The sequence below is a fragment of the Triplophysa rosa genome, linkage group LG1 (genome assembly GCF_024868665.1).
Source record: "Triplophysa rosa linkage group LG1, Trosa_1v2, whole genome shotgun sequence".
NCBI lineage: Eukaryota > Metazoa > Chordata > Actinopteri > Cypriniformes > Nemacheilidae > Triplophysa > Triplophysa rosa.
Window position 1 is genome coordinate 5115476 of NC_079890.1, and position 22418 is coordinate 5137893.

The 22418-nt window shown below is 38.6% G+C and overlaps 1 protein-coding gene across 8 annotated transcripts in view; it reads left to right on the forward strand.

Annotated features, from left to right (window-relative positions):
• arhgef11 (Rho guanine nucleotide exchange factor (GEF) 11) overlaps positions 1–22418 on the forward strand; it is a 33413-nt gene that overhangs the window by 4253 nt on the left and 6742 nt on the right. For 4 of the 8 annotated variants that reach the window (XM_057343101.1, XM_057343139.1, XM_057343115.1 and 1 more), the window contains 30 exons: positions 5665–5756; positions 5832–5936; positions 6031–6080; positions 6324–6381; positions 6473–6672; positions 6798–6869; positions 7000–7107; positions 7193–7241; positions 7380–7417; positions 7566–7652; positions 7729–7797; positions 7896–8000; positions 8897–8995; positions 9256–9298; positions 9633–9729; positions 10909–11031; positions 11802–11825; positions 12288–12417; positions 12824–12917; positions 13098–13127; positions 13352–13475; positions 15236–15439; positions 15824–15871; positions 15956–16104; positions 18004–18144; positions 18230–18306; positions 18456–18581; positions 19339–19456; positions 21609–21787; positions 21933–22008. In XM_057343101.1, the coding sequence (XP_057199084.1) occupies positions 5665–5756; positions 5832–5936; positions 6031–6080; positions 6324–6381; positions 6473–6672; positions 6798–6869; positions 7000–7107; positions 7193–7241; positions 7380–7417; positions 7566–7652; positions 7729–7797; positions 7896–8000; positions 8897–8995; positions 9256–9298; positions 9633–9729; positions 10909–11031; positions 11802–11825; positions 12288–12417; positions 12824–12917; positions 13098–13127; positions 13352–13475; positions 15236–15439; positions 15824–15871; positions 15956–16104; positions 18004–18144; positions 18230–18306; positions 18456–18581; positions 19339–19456; positions 21609–21787; positions 21933–22008 (2915 nt within the window). The remainder of the gene's footprint in view (positions 1–5664; positions 5757–5831; positions 5937–6030; positions 6081–6323; positions 6382–6472; positions 6673–6797; positions 6870–6999; positions 7108–7192; positions 7242–7379; positions 7418–7565; positions 7653–7728; positions 7798–7895; positions 8001–8896; positions 8996–9255; positions 9299–9632; positions 9730–10908; positions 11032–11801; positions 11826–12287; positions 12418–12823; positions 12918–13097; positions 13128–13351; positions 13476–15235; positions 15440–15823; positions 15872–15955; positions 16105–18003; positions 18145–18229; positions 18307–18455; positions 18582–19338; positions 19457–21608; positions 21788–21932; positions 22009–22418) is intronic. The other 4 variants (XM_057343108.1, XM_057343122.1, XM_057343130.1 and 1 more) reach the window with 3 other exon arrangements.

A 22418-nucleotide genomic window follows, 5' to 3' on the forward strand; every position in this document is an offset into this window, starting at 1 on the left:
AAATTCCAACAATTCATTGAAGGAAAACAATTTGAAGTAGGGAGAATATCACATTGTAAAAAAAATGTTTTTCTTCCATACATGTTGGCAACACTTATTGGCACCCTTGTATTTAATACACTCCGCAACCTTCAATTTTTCAGTCTGTTGAGGTTTGAAATTACATTGAGAGTCATCCGAGTCCATTCCTCCGTAAAGAATTTCTCCAGATCCTTCAAATGTTGGTGCTCCCTCTTCTTCAGTTCATCCCACTCATTTTCTATAGGGTTCAGGTCAGGGAACTGGGATGGCTATGGCCCATTTTTTGTTGATTTGGATGTTTGTTTTCAACCAATGTGCTGATGGAAGATCTAACCACGACCCTTCGAATATTTCTATAAGAGCAAGTCAGGTTTTGATTTTTATATCTGCTGGTATTTGATTTAATACATGATGCCATGTATCTGTTCAAGATGTCCACAACCTCTGGTGTAAAAGTAGGTCCACAACAATGAAGATCTGGTGGTATATTTGAAGATCTGGTGGTATATTTAACTGTGGACATGGGGAATTTTTTATCCAAACCTATCTTGTGTTATTGCTGTCAAAAATTAATTTCATATGGCCTTAGACCCCAGTCCTGTTTGAAGTTCCAGTATGGCAGATTAAAATGGTGGAGTTTATTTTTGCATGAGAGCAGAAGATTTGTTTCTTGAACAGTGTCCCAAGCAACTTGTGGTGATGGAGGTGCAGTTTTCCTTTATTATTTTTTTTTTTTTCTGACACTAAAATTGAACAAATTTCTGCAATTCTCCATCTGTGCTCTTTGAAAAGTCTTTGGCCACTCAACATATTCTCTTTGCTGTGCATTAAGACAATATAGACACTCTTTCAGGCAGATTTGCAACATCTCCAGTCCATTAAAGGGAACCAAGGGTATAGAGAGATGTATGGCTTATAGGGGTGTAACGATACAACAATGCCACGGTTCGGTTCATACGACGGTTTTGGGACCACGGTTCGGTTCGATGTGAGGGCAGGGTTCATGCCATGGCACAAGCAATGCTACAGAACACAAGAATCGTTTTAACTTAATAATCATAACAACAACAATTTAACTTGTTTATTGAACTTTATTGACTTTAGTTTATATATTTTTTAGAGCAGTAAGCCTCAGTAAACAAAAATTAAATAAATAACACTAATGTAAACTTAAACTTGTCAGAACAGGGCTCTGGACTAACACTTGAGAGAGGTGGCACCAGCCATTAATTTAATAGCACCAGAGTCGTGAGGTGAGGTATAAAAAAGAATCACTAAAACTTCATTGAAATGTATTTAATACATTAATAAATCAATTAGATATTAATACAAATCATTGTTTATGATAGAATTATTTTATTGTATATGTAAACTCTCTATCAACACTTTACCATATTTAAAGCACATCTTTCTTAAAGCTACTTTCGTTTCCGTTATTTGTTGTGAAAAACTCCTATTAGAGAACACAATTCCTTTAATATCAGTGAGTGTTTTTGGGCCCGTCCTTTGTTGTTTGATGAACATTATAAACAGAGATCTTTATTATGCTGCTGGCCCTTTAAGAGCTCGTGCAATATACTGGAACACACGTTTTGTTTCCCAACTGTTTGGTCACGAAATACAAGGTTTCTTTTTAATATGGGAATTTTTACGTTATTTTGTGTTTATATGTCCGTTCCAGAGTAAAAAGGTGTAAAAGAGAACTCTGTTTAGTATTTTGTGCTCTGACTCTCTGGGCGCGTATCTCAAACAACCCGCGAGACCTGAAGGCTTTTAGTGATTATTCTTCATGAAAGCTGCATTGATACACGTTTGGCTTCTATCAATAGCGACTTACAAATAAATAGTATTAAGCATGATGTATAACGTTTTGTATGCTTTGCAGTATTGTTAGAGATCTTTATACAATAGTTCAGTGCTTAAAGTTTAAACACATGTTTCCTGCATTAGTTTCACATGCATACAATACTCGCAAACACATTTAATATGTTTGCTGTTTTGTACCTTAGCCGGGGAAATTCTTGTATTCTGCATATTTATTTCAGTTGCAAGATGCTCTTTCGGTCCTTCGCCTCTTACCTGCGAATTACGTTTTTGGGGGCGGGGGCACTGATGGATAAATGAAGGAGACCGCAGCGTATTTTTGGAAAGTCGCGTGACTGTTTAAAACACAGATATCACTTAGACGCTTTTAGGGAGAATTAGTTACTGAATATGTCTTTGTTGTTTCTGTCAATCTATCTGCATTCTGGGCATTAACAATGCACTGTCATCACATTATTGAGCGTGATCAAAAGTTGCTGCACTGCTGCTTCAGCTTGCGAAGTGATATGCTCTAACCTGCGCTAGGAAAAGTCACAGCTGACGCATGTGATCGATGCGGCCGGGGGTTCGTGGTACACCATGGGAGTTTCGCGGTTCGTATCGAGGGAGGTGTATCGCGGATCATTCGGTTCGGTTCGAAAATCGTTACACCCCTAATGGCTTAATACGTTGTAATAGCCTTACACTACTAGCATTTGTCGTTAGAAATGCTTGATGATGTAAAATGGTTGCACGCACAGGCAGCCAAACTGAACACAGACACGCTAATCAGTTCTTCAGTAAATATAAGGTGCTGTAGGATAAAAAAATATATAAAAATAATAAAGAAAATAAAGACGCTATTTTGTGTATTTTCATACATTTTAATGTTGTTGATCAGAAACAATACAAACATGCATATTAATAACCAAAATCATTGCGAATTTAATATATACACAATGTTTTTAGCCAATATAAAATGCATTTTATCCAGATTTTGACCTTTGATGTTGATTTATCAACATCAGTAGCTAGGGATGCACCGATACCATTTTTTTAAAGACAGAGTACGAGTACCGATAAAAAATTTTCTGGTACTCGCCGATACCTGTACCCATGCTTGTACCTTTTCACAACACAGTGAGACTAACAAAAATAGAATAGCTCCATAATTACAAACAACTCCACCTTAAACACATTATGAAAAATAAAATAAAATGTACGAGTACATGTGCATAGTATCAGGCCCGATACCGATACTGGTATCTGTGCATCCCTATTAGTAGCCTATTGTCTTCTCTCTCTCGGTCATTAGCTGACGGGGGCTAATATTCACGTGTGCTCTCATACAGAATAAATAACTAACCCGCAAGCATCTTATAATTGTGTTTATCAGTATATTGTCATAATGTATAAAGTATACAATAATGGTGGATGATGATCAAGGCCGGACTTACCATTGGGCTTGACTGGGCCCCAGCCCAGGGGCCCCACCCTTCAGGGGGCCCGCCTGCTCTCGTTCATTTGATTAGTTTAGTTATATGCCAGTCATTTTATTTTTCATTTAAACTTTGTTCATTGGCCTACCAAGGTTCAATAGCACTGCCTTATGTAAGGAATGATGTTGTTTAATTGGCTAAACGTTCCGTCAGTCATGTTGGCGTTTCCTGATTGGTTATTTGTGGATTCTATCCATCACATTTACCACAGTTGAAACCTGTCTGCTCATTAAGATGCTTGTTCTAATGGCTGACAAGCGCAAAACGTGTAAACTAATGAACAAGTGTCATTGTTAGTCATTGGAGAAAAAAACATTTACTAATGCTAACTAACACATGATTTTAAATAGTACGGGGGCCCTGAAAACAACTCAAGCCCAAGGGCCCCAATCCTCCTAAGTCCGGCCCTGATGATGATGTCTTAAATAGTCTTAACTTTCTTAAAGACGGTAGTTTAAAGCTAAGATTTAATGCACGTTCACCTTGAACAGATGCTTACTGTACGCATTCTTCTTTTATGGCAGGCAGGCTGGCTTGTGTCAATAGAACATACCGCCATCTACTGTCCCTGTGTATTTATATATCTGATCTTATTTTTGACGTCTCATATTTTATTGTTATATATGGAAAACGTGTGTGCTTCGTAGTAGAGCTGAAGATCTTTGCCCGAACCCGACGGACCCGATGTGACCCAACAGGTTCGGTCGGGTTCGGGCTTAATTTCTATCATTTTACACGGGCTCGGGCCGGGCTCGGGCTTGCGCGGTAAATGAGCGGTCATGTGATGCGTTCCGATTAGCGCGAGAAAGATGCGAAAATGGATGCTGAGGAGGTGAAACGGAGGCTTGCCTCTGGCCATTACGTTTTGGTTGCACCAGCAACTAAAGCAAAGTCTGAGGTGAGGAAAAGTTTTGACCATGTGCATAATGAGAATAATGAGCCAGTGGGATATGTGAGATGTTACGATGTTACAGAGGACTTATTTTATTTCTTTGTTCCAACTTCCAAGTGGCCTATAGCCTACGTTAGTCATTAATAAATTACGTTAAAACATGTATAAATGACTCATTCTTGACAAAAGCTGTGTGCGTGCGTACATTTGAATAGCCTAATGTCGGGCTGTAAACGGGTTCGGGCTTTTAAAAAGCTGTCAATCAAAATGTACTTGTCGGGCTCGGGCCGAATTCTGTCGGGCCTAACTTTTAAAGCCCGATTACAGCTCTACTTCGTAGGGCTGGGCGATGTGACGATGTTATCGTATATAGCCGATGTCTTGCAAATATCCCGATGTCGATTACGTCAGAGCAGACGATAATCGATAATAATGGAAAATACGTGTTATAACATTATCATGCGATGTAGGCTTTAGCGTGAACGTTCATGTTCATATGCCCAGGCAGTCAGTAACAGTGACATAATTTTGGAAACGCTGATTTATTTTTACAGCCTTCTTACCAAGGGTGCCAATATTAGTGAAGGGCACTGTAATGGGCAATGTGCTGCAAGCTTGACTTTTGAATAAAAAAAAATCTCACTCAATATTATGTTTTTAACCAGGATATACTTCAAAATACTGAAGTCTCTTGCAATTTTTGACTCACAGTGCAAGGTTCTGGGATGGCCAGCTCACGTGTGAAAACATACAATGTTGTTAGAAGTTGTCTTTGCCTGTTGCTGGCCATTCATTTTGCTTATTTAAATCCAAATGGCGATTTTGTTCCTTGAGCCAGGCTGTGTAGTTTCAGTGTTCGAATATGTAACTCCTATACTAAAGGTATCCGAACTGTGTCCCAAAAATATTTAAGCTATAGCCTATATGTTGATTTAGTGTGTTAGCAGAATAGAGATCAATCAAGATATGCTCTTTGTCAACCTCTCGCTACGTTTGCTTGGGCTCTGTCAGTCACTTCAGAGACTAAATAAATCCTGTCTGGCTCACTGTCAAATAATTGATTTTCGAGGTATTTTGTATATTTTCAGGTTGAAGATTAATGCAGGAAACTCCCAGAACATCTGGTAGAGATGGGATGACTTTTCTTTTTTGCTACATTACTACAGTACTTTTCTTAGATAGCAGTATCAAAAATGTCCTAAGCAATGATAATGACCGGTCCTGATGTGAAACTCTACAGTGCACTGGCAGTTTGAAACTCCAAATTCTATTTCTTTTTTTTTTTTGCGTTTTTGCTTGGTGGTGTTTTCCCATGAGTCCCACGATTTTAATATTGCATTTTACTTCCCTATCCATTGCCCAATTTACTTGTATTTTTTCTAACTCGTATATCACTCTGTTTCTGTCTTCTCCCATTTGTTTTGACATCATTGTTCATTTCTTGTCAAGGTTGAGCAGTTTGACATTGGGGGATTCCGAACGCCGGTCCTCCCTTGGCCAGCAGAGAGAGGCACTGTCAGATTTTTCCACGGATAACACAGGTAAAACAAATATATATCATTTATTATGTGTCTTCTTATGGAATTGTATTACAGAATAATATGCTTTAATGCCAGGGACAGGTCTAGTCCAAAGATGTGTGGTTGTTCAACGGGACAATCTGGGGTTTGGCTTCACTGTGTGTGGGGAGAGGATCAAACTAGTGCAGAATGTTCGACCCGGTAACTGCACTCACACATGCACTTTAAAGCATTAAGTAATTCATTACCATCTAAATTCTATTTACTAAGTAGGCAATTTTAACTTACTTTAAAGGTGGAGCAGCGGTCAAGGCTGGGGTCCAGGAAGGGGACAGAATTATAAAGGTTTTGACATTTTCCACTTTAAAGTTCTTGGTTGAATGTTTCAACTGATTCAGTTCACTCTCCGAAGGTCACCTTTTCACATTATAATTTACAATTCATGTTTGAATGCCAGCAGGATTTATTGAACAGATTGGTAAACCAGTTTACTATGATTGAACAAAAGGCAAAACTTAAAAAATTGAAAAAAAAAACTTTGTTCCAGAAGTGTAGCCATCTCTTCCTTATTTTGTTTTTGCCTCTCAGGTCAATGGCTCGTTGGTTTCATCCATGTCTCATCAGGAAGTAGTAAAAATTATCAAATGTGAGTATCATAGTTAGACACCTTCTTGTAAATTTGCGACGACAGAGTGGATCAGTACATCTAATAGATAAATCTTCTCCTTTCATGATAGCTGGGACGTATGTGGCGTTGACTCTGCAGGGCCCCCCACCTTCAGCTACGTCTGTCCCCCTTCAACCCCTTTCTACTGACCTGTTGCCCAATCACAAGACAGCATTGGTGGGTGAAGCCGTGTCCTCCCCACTTCCCCCAACGCCACCTACAGGAAGCAGCACCCCAACCCAAAGAATCACAGGACCCAAACCATTACAGGTAGGCCTACCCACCATTGTTTTAAGATGGAGCGGGTCCAAATATTCCATTGTGTTGAACCGCAAACATCTTCAAAAACATCCAACACTGTTGTCATTTGAATCATTATTGTATTTCATTTATAGGATCCTGAGGTGCAAAAGCATGCAACAGAAATCCTCAGAAAGATGTTAGAGCAAGAGGAGGCAGAACTTCAGGTATCAGCTTAACTATTCTGTGTTCTGAGTCGGAAAAACGTCTCTCTTCTTGTGGCTTATGTAGACAATAGATAAGGAAGTTTCTCAATAAAGTTTGAAACGGGGCCAATTCCACCCATGACTTCTGCAGAACCTGTTGGAGGAGCAGTCTCGTAACCCCTCCCCTTCCCTAGAGGAGCGAATAGAAAGTGCCAAACGAAGAGCGAATCAAGTCAGAGTGAAGATTCAGCGAGATGTGGTATCATATTTCTTACATTTCAGTGCATACTTTTGCATTGAGAATTTCCTGTTTGTAGCGTTATAAATGACTGTCTTTGTTTCAGGATGGAACGCGATCGGAGGTTATTGCCAGTTATCTTATGGCTGGCGAAGGTCAGTGGGTGATTAGTAGTTTAATAAAAAACATTAAGATCAGGCCTTGACAAAGCATATTTTACTGCTCTGATAAAAGTGATTCATTACCATTAATCTCATTTTATTGATTTGGTTGCGCTCATTGTTCCTGGACAGGCCGGTTATCAATGGACTCCAGTGAAGGAGATGTTGAGGTGAGTTTAAACTGTTTTAAAGGCCTAACAACGTTTAACCCACTTTTCTTTCCTTTGTATAAATGTATAAAAGCTTGTTGCAAGTCTTTAGGAAAATAAAACAAGCCCATGTGCCCAATTGTTGCCCTTCATCTTCCTCCCCGATTAGGCATGTGAGAGTCCCTTCTCCTCCCCTTCCACCTTTCTCCGGCATCCCCTGCACCAAAGACAGTCTGACACAAACACCACTGACTCGGTGAGACGGACATTTCTATCATGACTTGCTTTATCAATAAATGGAGTCCAGATTGTAATCGTCTTCTATATTACAGGGAGGAAAGACCCAGATCATTGGACCAGAGGAAGAAGATGAGGATGAAGATGAATACATGATAAATGAGGTAGAGCAGTACCTGTGTTTAGAAAGGAATACTGAGAAATAACATTTAGGTTCATGTCTATACTAAAATGTATCTTTATTTCTCTCCTTCTTTAAAAGATCGATGGACCTTTCCAGGACATAGAGCTGCTGAAAAGTCGTCCGGCACACATGACTGTATTTATGAGATATGTTTTTAGTCAACTTCTGGATCCCAACCCACTGGTAAATGCTAGTAGCTTAACCCTTTTTTGTTATGTCTATGTATTTTAGAAAGATTTTGTGTGAGATTCATGTTGAACATGAAAAAGTGGATACATTGACTTGATGTGTCACAATAAAGCTTAAAAGGTGGATTTATATTTCTGTGTCAAACCAGCTACAACTGTCATTATTGGGTTCAATTCATAACCAGACACCAAAGCCGCTTCTGGGAAGTGAAAGTGAGACTCAACCTGCAGATTTGTTCTTTCATTTGTGCAGTTTCCGGCTAGCTAAACCTGTCTTAATTTATTCTAATGCTGATTTCTGGTAATAAAAAAAATCCACACAGGTTTATTCTAAACTAGCCTGAAATTACATTGATGTAGCCATTTGTATTTAAAACACACTGGTTATTAAATATGATAAGAAATTATTCCTGATTCTCTCTCTCATTAGTCAAAATGTGCTAATAGTTGAAGTGAAATTTAAAGGGATATTTCAGAGGCAAAACAAAATTTCCCCATGTTTTACTCACCCTCAAGGCACCCTGACTTTGTCCCTGACCAAGACTTTGTTCTTGAAGAATAATGCAGTCGAAGTTATAATACCACGTATCATTTTACTTCCAAGCGCTAGAATGGGAGTGAATAGGCGTTGACTTTTTGAAGCTCCAAAAAGTGCATCCATCGATGAAAGAACTGCTCGACACGGCTCTGTGGTCTTACCAAAGGTCTTCTGAAGCGAATCGATGCGTTTGTTTAAGAGAAATACCTATATTGACAGCGAAGTCGACATATTTGCCAGAAATAATGGGGAAACGGGGAAAAATTTGGTTTTGCCTCTGAAATATCCCTTTAAGTTACTGTGTTTGAATAAATGGGAAAATAAACATGTTTCTATGTTTATGATCCTGCTAGCTGTTTTACTTGTCTGTGGAGGCATATCTGGGTTCGAGCCCAAAAGACGCCCGCTCCCTCGCTCCTCAGATTTGCTCCCATTTCCTGGACCATGATGCTGTGAGTATCTCCTCTCCATAACCTCCATAACCATGTTTCTGCCAGATCCCACAGATGCAAATCCCAAAAATAAAATTATATTAAAATTCTTTGCAGACTTCTTTTGTGGATGTCTTTAAATTTTCCTAACCTGTTTATTTGTTAAAACAATTTATATTGTATTGGGTCAAAATGAAAGTGTTTTATTAAAGAGCTAGATTTGTCATCCACCTCTCTGAGAATGTTACTGAACTAACGGACATCTTTTTGATTTCCTTCAGCCTCTGAAGATTAAAGTCAGAGAGGAGTTCCTTACAGATATAGGTGAGATTCTGCAATGTTGCAAAAGTGTGCACTGTGTTGTTCAAAATTGGGCTTTTCACATTTTATGTAGTTAACCCTGGGTCATTCTAAACCCCGGGTAAACAGAATCCTTTATTTCTCTGTTTTCTGTCCTCATTTGACATTTACATTTTTTTTACACAATGTGCCATCATATAAAGCTGATGACTGGGGGGGGTCAATAAGCATAAACCAAGGTTTCATATACTGTAGTGTTGAAAGCCCTGTACAATCTGCATATAGTGTTTACTGTACAATCTCCTGACCGGAAGTGAGGTTATGAAGTTTTATTAAAAAAACAAACTTTTTTGTCCAGAGAGTCGTCTTCATGCACAGGAGGACATTCGAGGGCCTCTTTCTGAACTACAACAGCAGGTGTTTCCAGATATTCAAGACCAGCTTCAAGACTACAGGTACATCATGTTGTCCATTTTAATTCAGATTCTTTTTTAAAGTGTTACTCCATTCTGTCATGAATTACTCATCTTCAAGTTGTTCCAAACCTGTATACATTTCTTTGTTCTGTTTTGATGGATGTTAGCAACTGAGATTTCTTAGGCACCACTGACTACCATGGTAGAAAAAAAATAGTTTTTTGTTCTGTTAATCACAAAAAAGTTTGTTTGGGTCATTCCGTGTCAAATGAACCAAATTTTGAATATTTCCCCGCTTCAAATTTTATTTGTTCTATTTTCACAGAAGCAAGACCAACATCTGGAGTGATGTTAAAAAAAAATATGAAAAGTCACTGATGAATAGTAATTAATTAATCCATTAATTTGTAAATGGAGTTAAAACGACCATTTTCTCCTGAAATTTGGAGCCATATTAGAGGGGGTAGTAAAAATGACATGGGAAATATGCCAACATCATAATTTTATTTTACCACAGAGATTGGCATATCTGTTAGTAAAATCTGTTCATTTTAGCAATCCTTGATGCATTTTATGCCAATGGGGACAACTCAAAAATGTAGAAAGGGCATTTTTTGGTGTACTTTTTACAAAATCCGCATGCCTGTAACTCCAGAACCGTTTGAGAAACCTTAATGTCGTTTTAGATTCTTGTACTTGACCAACTTGTCTTTTAGGAACTACATTATTAAAGCCCTATATTGTTCAGTCCTAGAGATATGAGGATCTAAATGTGGCTTCATGAGAAAAATGCACACATTTTCCATCATCAAAAACCAAATACGGGTCATTATTAAAAAATCTGGTACTTCATTTCTTTTAAAGAGGAGTGTCTGAAGGACAAATAATGTTGAATCTTTTTTCCTTGTATCAGAACAACTGCACAAAACATAACTAATTTAGCGTCCTTTTGGCACTGAGTTACTGTTAAAAATTATTGGGCTGAGGCACATTATAAATTGAAGGGTACAATAAAATAATGCAACATTGTCAGCGTCTGATCCACAATTGCCAGCACATCTAACCTGAGAGCAACAGGATATTTTACTTTTTATTTTTTTTGTAGCACGCATTAGTGCCATCTATAGGGTGAAATGTATATTCAATTATAAATATTGTAGATATATTTTACAAAGTTCATATTGTAAATGAAATATATATGTAACACGTGTTTTGCAGGAATAAGCAGATGATGGGTTTGGGATCTCTGTTTGGAGAGACCGACCTGCAGCAGTTAGATGGAGACCCTGTGAAAGAGAGACAGGTGGTGGAGAAACAGGTTGTTGGGCTGTGGGAAATCTTGTGAGTTTCTAAGTTTCTTTAATCAACAGTTTCTTAAATCATTTTTTTGTATATGTATTTTTATTGGATAAAGTCAGCATGAAATACAAACACTTTCTATTAGTCATTATATTACACATTCCTGGTCTTGTTTTGAACAGTTTATGTCCATGTTTTTTTTTAAGTAATGTAATAACTTGCTATTTTCATTTGATTTATTTTCGGCTGATGTCTAGCCATTTTATTTTTTAACCCCTTCCTCCCCTGTTCTCATATACGTTTTTTTCTCCAATTTATGAAATAATGTCCCGCCCTGCATTTTTTTCTTGTTGAATGTCTTGTTTTACTCGGATAACATCATTACTCAGATATTATTACCACATTACAGCATCAGCATCAGTAAATATTGTCATCGTTAATAGTTCATTTACAAACAGCAACGATTATAAACACGCTCACACCTTAACAATAGTGCGTAATCTGTGAGCAATTTGCAACTGTTCAATAAGGAAATACAATACAAAAATGGTCTATAAAGAGTTACAAAGGTCCGGTCTTGAGTGACACACCCCAGCGGGTCGACCTGCTCACATGACCTAGACTGTCGCAGTGCAATATGTCACATGACAGCTGTACACACAGCATGAGGTGTCCCTCAAAGACGTGTTACAGGACCCTCACAACATTTAACAACAATTAACCGTAAGATGCATAAATGTTGTTTTTGACATTGTGACTAACTTTAGATGTGTGTGTATTGTTAATTTACTTTTTGTTTTATATCTTTACAGGTCAAAACATGAAGAAGAGAGAAGGTAGTGAGCTCTCAGCTTTGTCTTTATTAAAGGGACAGTTTACCCAAAAATTCTGTCATCATTTACTCGCCCTCAGGCTGTTCCAAATCTATATACATTTCTTTGTTCTGATAAATATAAATGAGAGGAAGATATTTGGAAGAGTGTCAGTAAGAAAACAGATCTCATCCCCCATTGACTGCCATAGTAGGGAAAATAAATACTATGGGAGTCAATGTGGGTGGGATCTGTTTGGTTACTGACATTCTTCCAAATATCTTCCTCTGTGTTGAGCAGAACAAAGAAATTCATACAGGTTTGGAACAATCTGAGAATGAGTAAATGATGATAGAATTTTCATTTTTGGGTGAACTGTCCCTTTAACAAATAGTGTATTGCTTTATATAAGAATATTTAAATGGTTTATTTATATTCACAATTTTTTAAGTTGAGTTTCTCAATCTCTCTCTCTCTCTCTCTCAGTTCTCCGTTAGCATCTGCTGTTCACTTGTATCTAAGACACTCGGGCATTAAGCTAAGAGACTCTAAAGTGTTTCCCGGCTTGATCTCGGAGAAGGAGAAGTGGCTTCCATTCTTTCCCAAAACTAAAAAGGTCAGAAAAGATCATATTGTTGATCTGGTTAGCTCCCTTCAAGGTCATAATAAATAAAATTGTAATACTGAGTGCACCTGATAATCATCTGCAATATTATAATCAAATCTGATTATTTCCCTTATGTTGAATGGCTGTCATTAAATTTGTATAGCCTTTATTGTATTTATTGGATGTAGTTCTTAATCTGTTCACTTGAAGAGATTCAATGAATTTGAACTTTTTGCCAAGTATTGAAAGTTATTTTCTATACTTTGAAGATTTTCTTTGCACAAATATAGCACTTTGAGGTACATTATGTGTGCTTATATAGGTCTTCAGTATATTCTGGAATATTTTCCAGTCTACAGTGACAGTAGTGTTTTTCTGTTTCTTTGACACAATCTCATTTTTTACCTCCTCACAGCTGAGCAGCGCAAAAAGGGAGAAGGATGGAGAAGATAAGAAACGAAATCCTATATTGAAGTACATAGGGAAGCCCAGGATTACATCTCAGTCGAGTAAATACACAGTTGTTTTTAGACCTCACTGTTGGGCCAAATGTTGTTTTACCTCTTGCTTAAACCCATAGCATTCATTTTTATCATATTACTTTTTGACATTTTAGTTTAAAATATTGTTTATTTTCTCTGAAATATGATTGTTTTTATCTCATATTTTTGTTCATATTATTTCTCCAGCATTCCATGTTCCGTTGTCCCCCTCCGAAGGTACACGTCCCTGTCATTTCCACCTTTTTAATTAAGTGTGTGGTTGTTTTTAAGACCCCATGAAATCCAAATTAGATTGTAGTAGCTATGTGTCAATGTCTTTGAGTTTCGAGGTGACAGGAAAGACATATCCAATGTGTGTAAAGTCATTTTATGGGCTCTTTAAAGCAGCGTGTATTATGTTAGCTTTGGAAAGTTTGGTTTACAACTTCCCTCTCTTGTAGTTCGTCCAGGCAATGTGCAAAACATCATCCAGCAGTTTGAGAGTCATTCAGACTCTGTTGAAGACGGCGAAAGTGACGGACAGAGGTTGTCTTCCAGCAGCTTTGGGGAGGACAGCATGGAAAGGTATGCACTTTTTGCTTTTTTTATTGAATCAATTTGAACCTAGACGTGTATATTTTAGGTCAGGGTTCCTCAATTAGCTTTCACGGAGAGCCAAATTCTGTCAACAGTATGAAGCCAAGGGCTGCAGTGTTATGTCACACTGTATGTTCTGCTACTTTTACTATTATTGGTTGCGCGTGGTATTTTCCTGTACAAATGTTGTGTTCTGAGTAATAGCAAATAAAAGCTTACAAGGTTCCACCGATTGTTTTACCTCATCTTTGTTTGGAGCTCTTTGCAGTTGTGCATGCCTATAGACTGAACAAGTAATATGCATGACATCAGCGTTTTCGCAGAGTTGTGCTTTTGACGTTTACACTACAAAATACGACAAGAATGTCGTTTTCACGAACTTGAACTTAGAGACCCATTTTTATGAAGTTTGCGTTTTCAGTCCCCCATAACGTTTTGCAAACAAACAGCCAAAATGTATTTTAAAATGTCGTTGTGTAAATGGCTTCTAAGTTCTAACAGATCCCCACAGTCTGCATGCAGAAACATCTTGGCTTTTCATTGTGGTAGTCAGTGTTGGGTGTAACTAGTTACTAAGTAATTAGTTACTGTAATTTAATTACTTTTCCCTTGAAAAGTAAAGTAAGGGATTACTCTTGTTTTTTCTGTAATTTAATTACAGTTACTTCTGATGTAATTAAACTAAATACTTTGTGTAATATTTGTGTGTGCAATAGTGGAATTAACATCAAAATTCAGAGTCTAACTATAGAATCCGTGCTTTAATGTATAATTCTCAGATTTGTAATACTTTGGTCAGTTAATAAGAGTACTTAATGTAGTTTATATGATTTATTTGAATGAATTAAATAAGCCATTTCATGTCTATCCTTGAATCACTTAACTAATCAAGGTTGATATAGAAAGTAATTAGTAATAAGTAACTAAATACTTTTTGGAGAGTGTAATTTGTACAGTAATCTAATTACACTATTGAATATGTAATTAGTAACTAGTAATTAATTACTTTTTCAGAGTAACATACCCAACACTGGTGGTAGTAAGGCAAAAGTTTTATTCCACTTTTTCTACTTTTCCACACTGTTTTCAAGACTAAGTTGGCAGTGATGCTGGTTTGGAATATTTAGCGTTTTCACTAAAAATAAATACTATGACGACATTACTTGGACAACAGCATGGGCATTCTCGCATTTTCATGTCTCTTGCAGCTGTCTATTGAGGAAGCCTGTTTTAGGTTGTGTAACTGGTTGGCATTTCTTTTTGTCTTTCTTAACATTAAAGGGATACTTCACCCAAAACTGAAAATTCTGTCATCATTTACTCACCTTCGAGTCTTTCCAAATCTGTATAAATGTCTTTGTTCTGATGAACACAGAGAAAGATATTTGGAAGAATACTTCTCTTGCCCCCCATTGACTCCCATAGTAGGAAAAATTAATTTATCATTTTTTTGGTTCTGTTGAACACACAAGAAGACATTTTGAAGAATGTAGGACAGCAAACAGTTCTGGGGCATTTTAACTACCATTGTATTTTTTTTATGGGGGCAAGATCTGTCAGGTTATAAGCATTCTTCCAAATATCTTTCTCCGTGTTCATCAGAACAAAGAACTTGAAGGTGAGTAAATGATGACAGAATTTTCGGTTTTGGGTGTATCCCTTTAAGCACTTTTTTAATTTACAGGTTTGAGTCTGTCTATAACCCGCACATAAATAAGCATACATTTATATGTGTTTTTTATTCTCAGTTTAACCACATCGGTGCGTTTGGCTCGTAGCGAGTCATTAAAAGCTCAGGGGGAGGGGCGTCGACGAGGAGGTGGAGCGGGGGCAGAATCTGTTCCTCGCTCCCGTAGTGATGTTGATATGGAGGACTGCGAGGAGAGGGAAGGGCCGGGTCTGAGGCCGTTACATCACAGCGCCTCGTCTTCAGTGTCCAGCAGCTCCGCTCGGTACGAAACACGCAGACATGTATACATTGAAGGATTTGTAGATGGTGCGCACAACAGAAACAAGGACGTTATAAACTTGGGCTTGCCATTATAGCTAAATGTCGTGATGCTTACATACGTGCTTTGAAATGGCAAAGGGTGATTGACAGGCAGGTGTGTTTAAGTGATAAATGCCAGAAGAAAAATGCAGTTGAAATGTGGGGACAATCGCAGAATATTTTCTACACTGTTACACGCATCTTTTTTGCACAAGAAGGAATATTCGCTAATTTATATTTATAGTCACAAATCATTTTTACATCATTACAGTACTTGTATTTAATCGTTTTACTTAAAATCATACTGAAAATATGAATGATACATCACCCAACCCATCTTTTTCAGATCCCTGGAGAATCCAACACCACCTTACACCCCTCGCTCCCGCCGCAGGTGACTTAATGCAGCATTTGCTTGGCCACAACATGTTCTGATTCCATTTCTCACCCTTATTGTCAAACATCTCTGTGTCTGTAGGAGCGTAGACTCTCCTGTGGCTCTGCTACCCGATGCCCCTGCTCTGGAAGAGGACGTGATCGACTCTCATAACTGGCAGGAGACCGTGGAGCCACACGTGATGGCATCTCTAACTTCACGTGAAATAGACAGACAAGCTGTCATCTACGGTACAAAACTGTTGTGCTCTTGTTTACGGCTATACACACAAAATATCCAATCAGTGCATGTGCATTTTGCAGCACACTCGGCATCACCATGAAAACTGTTACTGAAGCTGAACTGGTTGAGCGTTGTATTAGCAGCAAAGATTAAAGGGTATCATAGGGTTTGATTCCCAGGGAACAAGCTGGACTGTTATAGATGTGACAATTCCGTTATGGAGGTGACGATTTACTTCATGCTTTAAAAACAACAACAACAAAGAGATTTCACATTGGTACATAAACCATGTACATAAACGTTAGGTTGACATTTGCATGGAATTTACCCTGACCATTTATTAGTGATGCTTTGAAAAAGCATAACTATTGTTATTCGAACATACATACTTATAATTATTCTTGTTCCGCCAAAAGTTTGGCACGCTACTTGTCCCGCAGCTTTTGACGTAGACCCATGAATGAATACATCACATCGACGGGCCTATTCGGGAATGGTGTGCTATGACTTTTATAAGCGATCGGGTGGGGGGGGGCGAAAAACCACCCGAAAAATCCCTTTGACTTAACATTGCGCCCAACTTTGAGGGATCGTAGCTCCGAGCGAGGATATCGTAGAAACATGAAAATAATACACGATTTGAAGGGGTTATCAGGCTCTATAAGAACATCACTCACAATGGGGTGTAAGTTGCACCCCTGGGGTGTGAGAGCCTCCCAAAATTTCCGTATACCTATAATGGCGCCCATAGACTCCCATTCAAAACCTAGATACCTATATATTCACGCGATATTTTTTCGCTTTGGACCCATGAATGACTACATCAAATCGAGCGGCCCATTGAGGAATGGTGTGTGATGACTTTTGGAAGCGATCGGGTGGAGGGGTGCGATAGGGGGGCGAATAAAAACCCGAAAAATCCCATTGACTTAACATTGCGCCCAACTTTGACGGAGTAGCTCCGAGTGAGGATATCGTAGAAACATGAAAATAATACACGATTTGAAGAGGCTATCAGGCTCTGTAAGAACATCACTCACAATGGGGTGTAAGTTGTACCCCTGGGGTGTAAGAGCCTTCCAAAATTTCCCAATCACAGGAAGCATGCCCATATAAGGCGTAAAACGTCCCGTGTTGAATATCTTAGCAGTACAACCACTTAGAGACAAGGGGGTGGGCTCATTTTACTCAGGCTACCAATCAGTGTGACATGATCATTATGAAGTTATTAAGCCACGCCCATAGCAACCATTTACAGCAACCTAGCAACCGATCCCATAGACTCCCATTATAAAAAGTCCATGTGGATATCTTTGCAACACAGTGTGGTAGAGACAAAGGGGTGGGCTCATTTTACTCAGGCAACCAATCAGTGTCCCAGGATCATCATGAAGCTTCGAAGCCACGCCCATAGCAACAAAACATGTCAGCCTAGCAACCGTTTAGCAATACCTACTGTATATCTCTGCATCGGAACATCGTAGAGAGACGGGGGTTGGTTCTTTACACTCATAGCTTAGAGCATCATCAATTGGCAGATGCTAAGCCACGCCCATAGCAACCAAACAGGTTAGCCTAGCAACCATTTAGCAAAACCTATATCTCTGCATAGGAACTTCGTAGAGACACGGGGGGTGGTTCGATTCACTCATAGGTTAGAGTATTATCAATTGCAGATGCCAAGCCACGCCCATAGCAACCAAACAGGTTAGCCTAGCAACCATTTAGCAACATGTATATCTCTGCATCAGAACATCGTAGAGACATGGGGATTGGTTAGATTCATTCGTGGCTTAATGTGTTATCACTCTAGTGCCCAGTTCCGCGGTTTGCCACAAAGCATCACTCACATTTTCTTCAGAAAATGTACCTATCTAGTTTGAATTGTTTTCTTTTCTGTGTCATAGAGCTGTTCACCACTGAGGTGTCTCATCTGCGGACTCTTAGGGTTTTAGATCAGGTGTTCTTCCAGAAGATGCAGAGTGTTCTCAGTCAAGAGGAGCTCTCCTGCATCTTCCTGAACCTGCATCAGGTCTATCAACTACATGGTGAGCGCGGGACTCATTTTAGAATTCATGCTGTTCAGTGATCATTTCAGACACGTTGACTTACGGTGTCATTTCTCCATCTTAGCAAGCTTATGCGAGTCCATGAAGAATCGCAGGGAATCTGTCATCGTTCAGGGCATCGGAGACCTCATGCTGGCCAGAGTAAGTTTCTGTTGTGAAATCAAGAACCAGCATCTGTTTGTCCTCACTCAGATGGGTTTGACTTTTAGATCGCTTTTATAATTAGACGAGAAATGTGAGGTCTGAGATCGTGCTGTTAATTGTTCATATTGTGTTTGTTTGTGTGCTAGTTTGAGGGGGAGGCAGGGGACCAGTTTCAGGAGCAGGTGTCTCATCTGTGCAGTCAACAGAGTCAAGCGCTGGAATTGATCAAAAACAAACAGCGCAAAGACCCCCGGTTCGCCCACCTAATACAGGTAATACATTTCATTGTATTGATGAGACCTTGTTCAACAGATATTCAAGTGCAATAGAATTGGGAATCTTTAGGCACCATGCTGGTTAGAGCCACCTTAAAGGGGTCATATGACACGAATATTATCGATTGTTTTAGATGTAATGCAATGTGTATACACGATTTAAGGTTCAAAAACGCTGTATTTTAAACATACCGTGCATGTTTGCATCTCCTCTTTGCCCCGCCTCTCTGAAACGCGCAGATTTTTTACGAAGCTCATCGCTCTGAAAAGCGAGGTGTGCTATGATTGGCCAGTTAACCAGTGCGTAGTGATTGGTCGAATACTGCAAGCGTGTGACGGAAATGTAACGCCTCTTACCATATTTGGAACATCAGGTTCCAAAGCAATTGTACTGACAGGTACGCCCACCTTACTTGCGTATACATTTGGGCGGTCTTAGTCAAATCATACCACGAACTGACGTAGTTTTGTGGGGGTGTGGTTACACGAGGCGTTTCAGGCAGGTCTGGGTGAGCATTCGCTTTTAGATAGAAGGCATGTTTTGTTCCGACACTTCAATTTTTGCAATTTACGTGTCTAATATATGCATGGGCAACTTATAACACACAGAAAAACACGTATTCGCGCCATATGACCCCTTTAAACATTCATACAAAAATTGATATTTAGAGGTAGATTTCTACAAGAAATGTATAGCGATGTTAAACGTGTTCAAATAATCACTTATACACACACAAATATGTTACGGTCACAGGAATGCGAGGCCAGTCCACACTGCCGTAGGTTACAGCTGAAAGATCTCCTGGTTTCTGAAATGCAGAGATTGACTAAATATCCACTGCTGCTGGATAACATTATCAAGCACACAGAGGGTAAGTGCACTGCACACATAACTAAAGTCATACACACACTACCTACCAACCTATTGACATTAGTATCATTGTTATCATCGTTTCAAGTAAAGCTGCTTTTTTATGTTTTCCACTTTAAATATTAGCAAAATTTTAAATCCGAAAACAGTATAATCTAGAAGCAATATTCTATCCTGGTTTTGACTTTTTGAAAGTCACTGTTGTGATACAGTAGGTGTATGTAAATGCCCACTGCCATGTATGGCAAACAGTTTTGCATATTAAAGTGTTTTTTTAGTTACTTTGAAAACAATAAGTAAACATATTATAGGGCAAACATAACATAGTAACATATTGGTAAATGTATAAATAACCACTACAATAATGGTGGGGTATAATATGTTAAACGTCATGACAATCGGATTCAGTATAGTCGACAGTCTCTATGAAAAGTCTGTGTCTAACTGTGTTGTGTTTAAAAACAAATCAACAGTGACTGATTTAATGACACATCTGACACAAACTTTGATAAAAAGAAAAGTTCATCCACACTCCTGTTGTTAGGATCACAAGGAAGGCAATGTAAACACACTGCACAATTCTATATCTTTCGAGATTTAATAAATGCTATCAGTTAAATTCATCTTTCATTTTGATTGTTTTGTTTTCTCTTTTATTTTTCAAGTTTTTTGTTAAAGGTGTCCTGATCTGGCCATTTTTATTGTTTTATACTGTTGTATGTACATTATACTTATGACGTTTGTGTGGTTAAAAACATCAAAATCAATAAGTAATAGGCTATTTTCTACCCGAGTTTTGAGGCCGGCTCGACAAATGCTCGGTTTTAATGGGCGTGCCGCATTGAAGACTTGGAAGTAAACGCCCACTGCTATGATTGGATAGCAGTTTGCGTAGTAAACTTATTTGGAGCCTTCTGTGAATTTGGTTAGACACGTAACGTTAGGTTACACATTATCAGGACATATCACGCGATCTCTAACAAAGCAATAGTGACGCATAGTAAAAATATGTTTTACTCACATTCACTACTCCTATAGTGTGCACTATAGTGCCTTATTATATGTACATTTTATTTATACATGAATATAACACTACCTCTACTTACTACATTATCCATTTGCACAAGTGTACATACAATCTGTTAATATGTATATTCTACTATATACTACCCTGTACAATGTCTCTTATATGTTATTATCCCCAATTTTCTGTACAATAGTCTTTATTTTATATATGCATATTTTAGAATCTTTTAGACTGTAAATCTTATTATATTGCATTGTCATTGTGTTGAATGTCTGTACTAGAAGCTTCCAACACCAAAGAAAATTCCTGGTGTGTGCAAGCACACTTGGCAATAAAGCTCTTCTCATTCTGATTCTGATAAGATTGCTGCGCCATTCCTGTCGGATCCAATATTGACGGCACAGCACTGCTTTTTAATTTTAGTCTCCGCAAATCCAGTGTCGACCTGGGCCTTGTTCACAAAGGAATCCGCGGTTAAATGTCGCGAACAAACGCTCAACGTTTTACCCACGTGAGCTGGAACGTCTTTAAAAATAAACTTCAACCACGCATTACTAATGTTCTTCCACAACCAGGCACTGACTGCACAATATTTTGCGATCTTTAACGGCATGTTTATTGCTTGCTCGCTCTATCTGGTTCCGCGCAACTTGTGTTACTTCAGTACTGTCATGCGCCAACCAGTGGGCGGGACTAGAGAAGTAGTCATTGATTTTCTTCTGTGGAGGCGGTGTTCAACCTATATGACATAGATATGTGCATTCCAGGACCTGGCGTTCCCTGGGCCTGGTGTCAATAAAAGTTGTAATTTCAGTAGCAAGGGCGTTTTCAGTTCTGACGCTTGAATACGATTACCTCTTATATAACAAAAGCTCGGGTTCAAATTGAGGTCTTAATTCATGACACCTTTAAAGCTGGTATTTCGCAATATCCTTAATACTGAAACAGAATCTGACATGACCAGTTTTGGCAACTTGGTTTCAATAAAAGCGGTTTATAGTATCTCATGGCATCTTTTATAGCACAATGCCCACTTAGATTTCAAAGTTTTGCTCTTCCTAGTGTCGATTCAAACCCATAGAACTTCCTTTCTTGAATTGATTTTTTGATAAATCTGTATCTGCAGCGAGTTCTCCTGACCTGCAGCTGCTGCAGAGAGCCCAGGCGTGCTGCCGTGGGATACTACAGGCCGTCAACGAGGTCGTCAGGGAGACCGAGCACAGGCACCGGCTCAGCCAATACCAGCGCAGGCTTGATCTCACACCCCTAGAAAGACAGGCTAATCCTGTTGCAACACAATTTAAGGTATACGCTTTGTCTACACAAATCACCCATACTTAAAATTGTATGTCTTTTCATTAAAGATGGTCACATTGTTCTTATTGCCTCTCTTCAATGTCTCCAACCCTTTTCATGTTTTCCCTTTTCTCTTCATCTTAACCCTCTGTAGAATCTGGACCTCACCACTAAGAGAATGATCCATGAGGGTCCTCTCACATGGAAAGTCAGCAAAGACAAAACAATTGGTAAAAACCAAGTGCAGTCAGTGATGAACTTAACATATTAGGGCATAAAAAATGCATGCAATGTTTAAATGATCTATGACCATTTTTAATATAATTGTAAGACTTTATTACTACAGATAACATAACAGAATACATACAGTGCCCTCCACTATTATTGGCACCCTTGGTAAATATGAGCAAATAAGGCTGTAAAAATAAATCTGCATTGTTTCTCCTTTTGATCTTTTATGTAAAAAAAAGAAAACATTCAACTGATTACTGCAAACTCCATCTGTGCTGTTAGAAGAGTCTTTGTCCACTTAAATTCTTCTCCTCGCTGTGCATTGAGACAATATAGACACACATCCTGTTTCAAGCAGATTTTCAACATATCCAGTGCATTAAAACTTCTTGATCATTGCCCTGATGTT